At 42.9% G+C, this 1610-nt stretch overlaps 1 protein-coding gene across 1 annotated transcript in view; it reads right to left on the bottom strand.

Annotated features, from left to right (window-relative positions):
* Window positions 1–1610, bottom strand: part of usp32 (ubiquitin specific peptidase 32) — a 69707-nt gene that overhangs the window by 40287 nt on the left and 27810 nt on the right. Inside the window, exon 4 of the mRNA XM_015385013.1 lies at window positions 1153–1271. Within this exon, the coding sequence (XP_015240499.1) occupies window positions 1153–1271 (119 nt within the window). The remainder of the gene's footprint in view (window positions 1–1152; window positions 1272–1610) is intronic.

Genomic DNA, 1610 nt, shown 5'->3' with positions numbered 1-1610 from the left:
CTGCAGCTAGAATCTGTTGCCTCCCTTCAGTAATCTGACAGGATGTAAGCTTTGCTTTCCAAGAAGGAGCTTTTATTTTGAAACAAACCAAGATTTTTCCAACCGTAGCTCAAACTGCTTTAGTTTCTGTTTGTAGTAAAGTCTCGTGTTACATCGTCTCCTGATGACAAAACATCAAGCATGTGACCCAATCAGGAGAGAACAGTGGGAGCTATTAAAGGCGCATTACACACGTTTAAAAATGAATTGATGTATTTACTCCTCTACAGGCTTCATGGGTCAGATCATCAGAGGGAGCTTCAGGTCACATTCTCTGGTTGCACCAGTGAGAGAACAGGGCTCTGTCTGACGATGGATCGTTATCAGAGGAGGCATCATCGGCTGAAACTCAGGAACTTCCGCTTTGATCACTACAGCAGGGCCCCGGGGCCCCATGCCGCGCTTTAGACCCTCAATGGCTCTTAATAGTGACCAAAAACAAGAATCTTTTTTCATAAAGAATATCTAAATTGAATTTCACAACAGAATGACATTAAATTAAATGTTTCTTTTAATTAGCTTGAAAATTATGTTTTTATTATCATCATATCCTATTGAAGAAAATCTATGCTCATAATAATGAATCTCATCATAATGAATCTCATCATAATGAATCTCATCATAATGAATCTAATCTGGAAGCTAATCAAATGTTAATTGTTTCAGATGGCAACAGATTTCATATGGAAGATATTTAACAAAAATAATAGATTGTTTTAAATTAAAAAGTCCTATTTTGCGACTCTAAATGACTTTTACTTAGCCGGAATCTGGGCAAAATGGCACTTTGGATATGTAGGGTTGCAGACCTCTGCTCTATAGTGGAGGTTAAACACAGTTCAGGGTAGGATTGACTCTTATTTCAGATAAAGAAATAAGAGCTCAGAATGTTGCTTCAGAAGAAAATATGGGCTGTTTGGGATCCTCCATACATGACATCTTTCTGTTCCTTCTCACGTATGACCTTCATGGACTACTGAACCTCTGGAGGCAGATGAAGCCGCTAACTGCAGCAGCTTCTCTGAATATCTGGACTCATTTCTTTACAAGCAACAGCTGCAGGAACTGTGCATTGTGACGGTGCGGATGGAGAGCTGTGCTCTGTTTACAGACCTCTATGAAGCACTTCTTCAGCGAGGAGGGGACTTCTCCATCCAGGACCTGCAAGACTGCCTCGATATCTTCCCTGGCAGCGTATCCACCCAGATCGCTGGCAAACAGGCTGAAGAGGTCTGAAAGTAAACACACAGGGTCACTGAGCATCCGTCTTTATCACAGCGAGGCAGAAACGCAGCACAAAGAGGCAGAGGAGACGATGCATGCAACAATGGCTGCCTGCAGCGTTTCAGCAGCAGGTGAAATGATCAGGAACTGGGAGCGGCTGAAGGTTCTGCTGCTGCTGAGGACGACCGACCGACTGAGGACTGAAGCTGCAGCTTCTCTGCTTAACCGTCTCCACTCTGGGTCCCTGAGCAAGACCCTTAACCCCACACTGCTCCCCAAAGGGTGGGTTAAGTGCAGAAAGTGAATTTCTCCAGTGTGAAATCAATAAAGTTAATTTATTATTATCA

Source organism: Cyprinodon variegatus, unplaced genomic scaffold (assembly GCF_000732505.1).
Source record: "Cyprinodon variegatus isolate N-32 unplaced genomic scaffold, C_variegatus-1.0 Scaffold329, whole genome shotgun sequence".
In the NCBI taxonomy this organism is placed as follows: Eukaryota; Metazoa; Chordata; class Actinopteri; order Cyprinodontiformes; family Cyprinodontidae; genus Cyprinodon; species Cyprinodon variegatus.
Note: the sequence above shows the minus strand (reverse complement) of the source record. Positions and strands in the feature narration are given on the sequence as shown.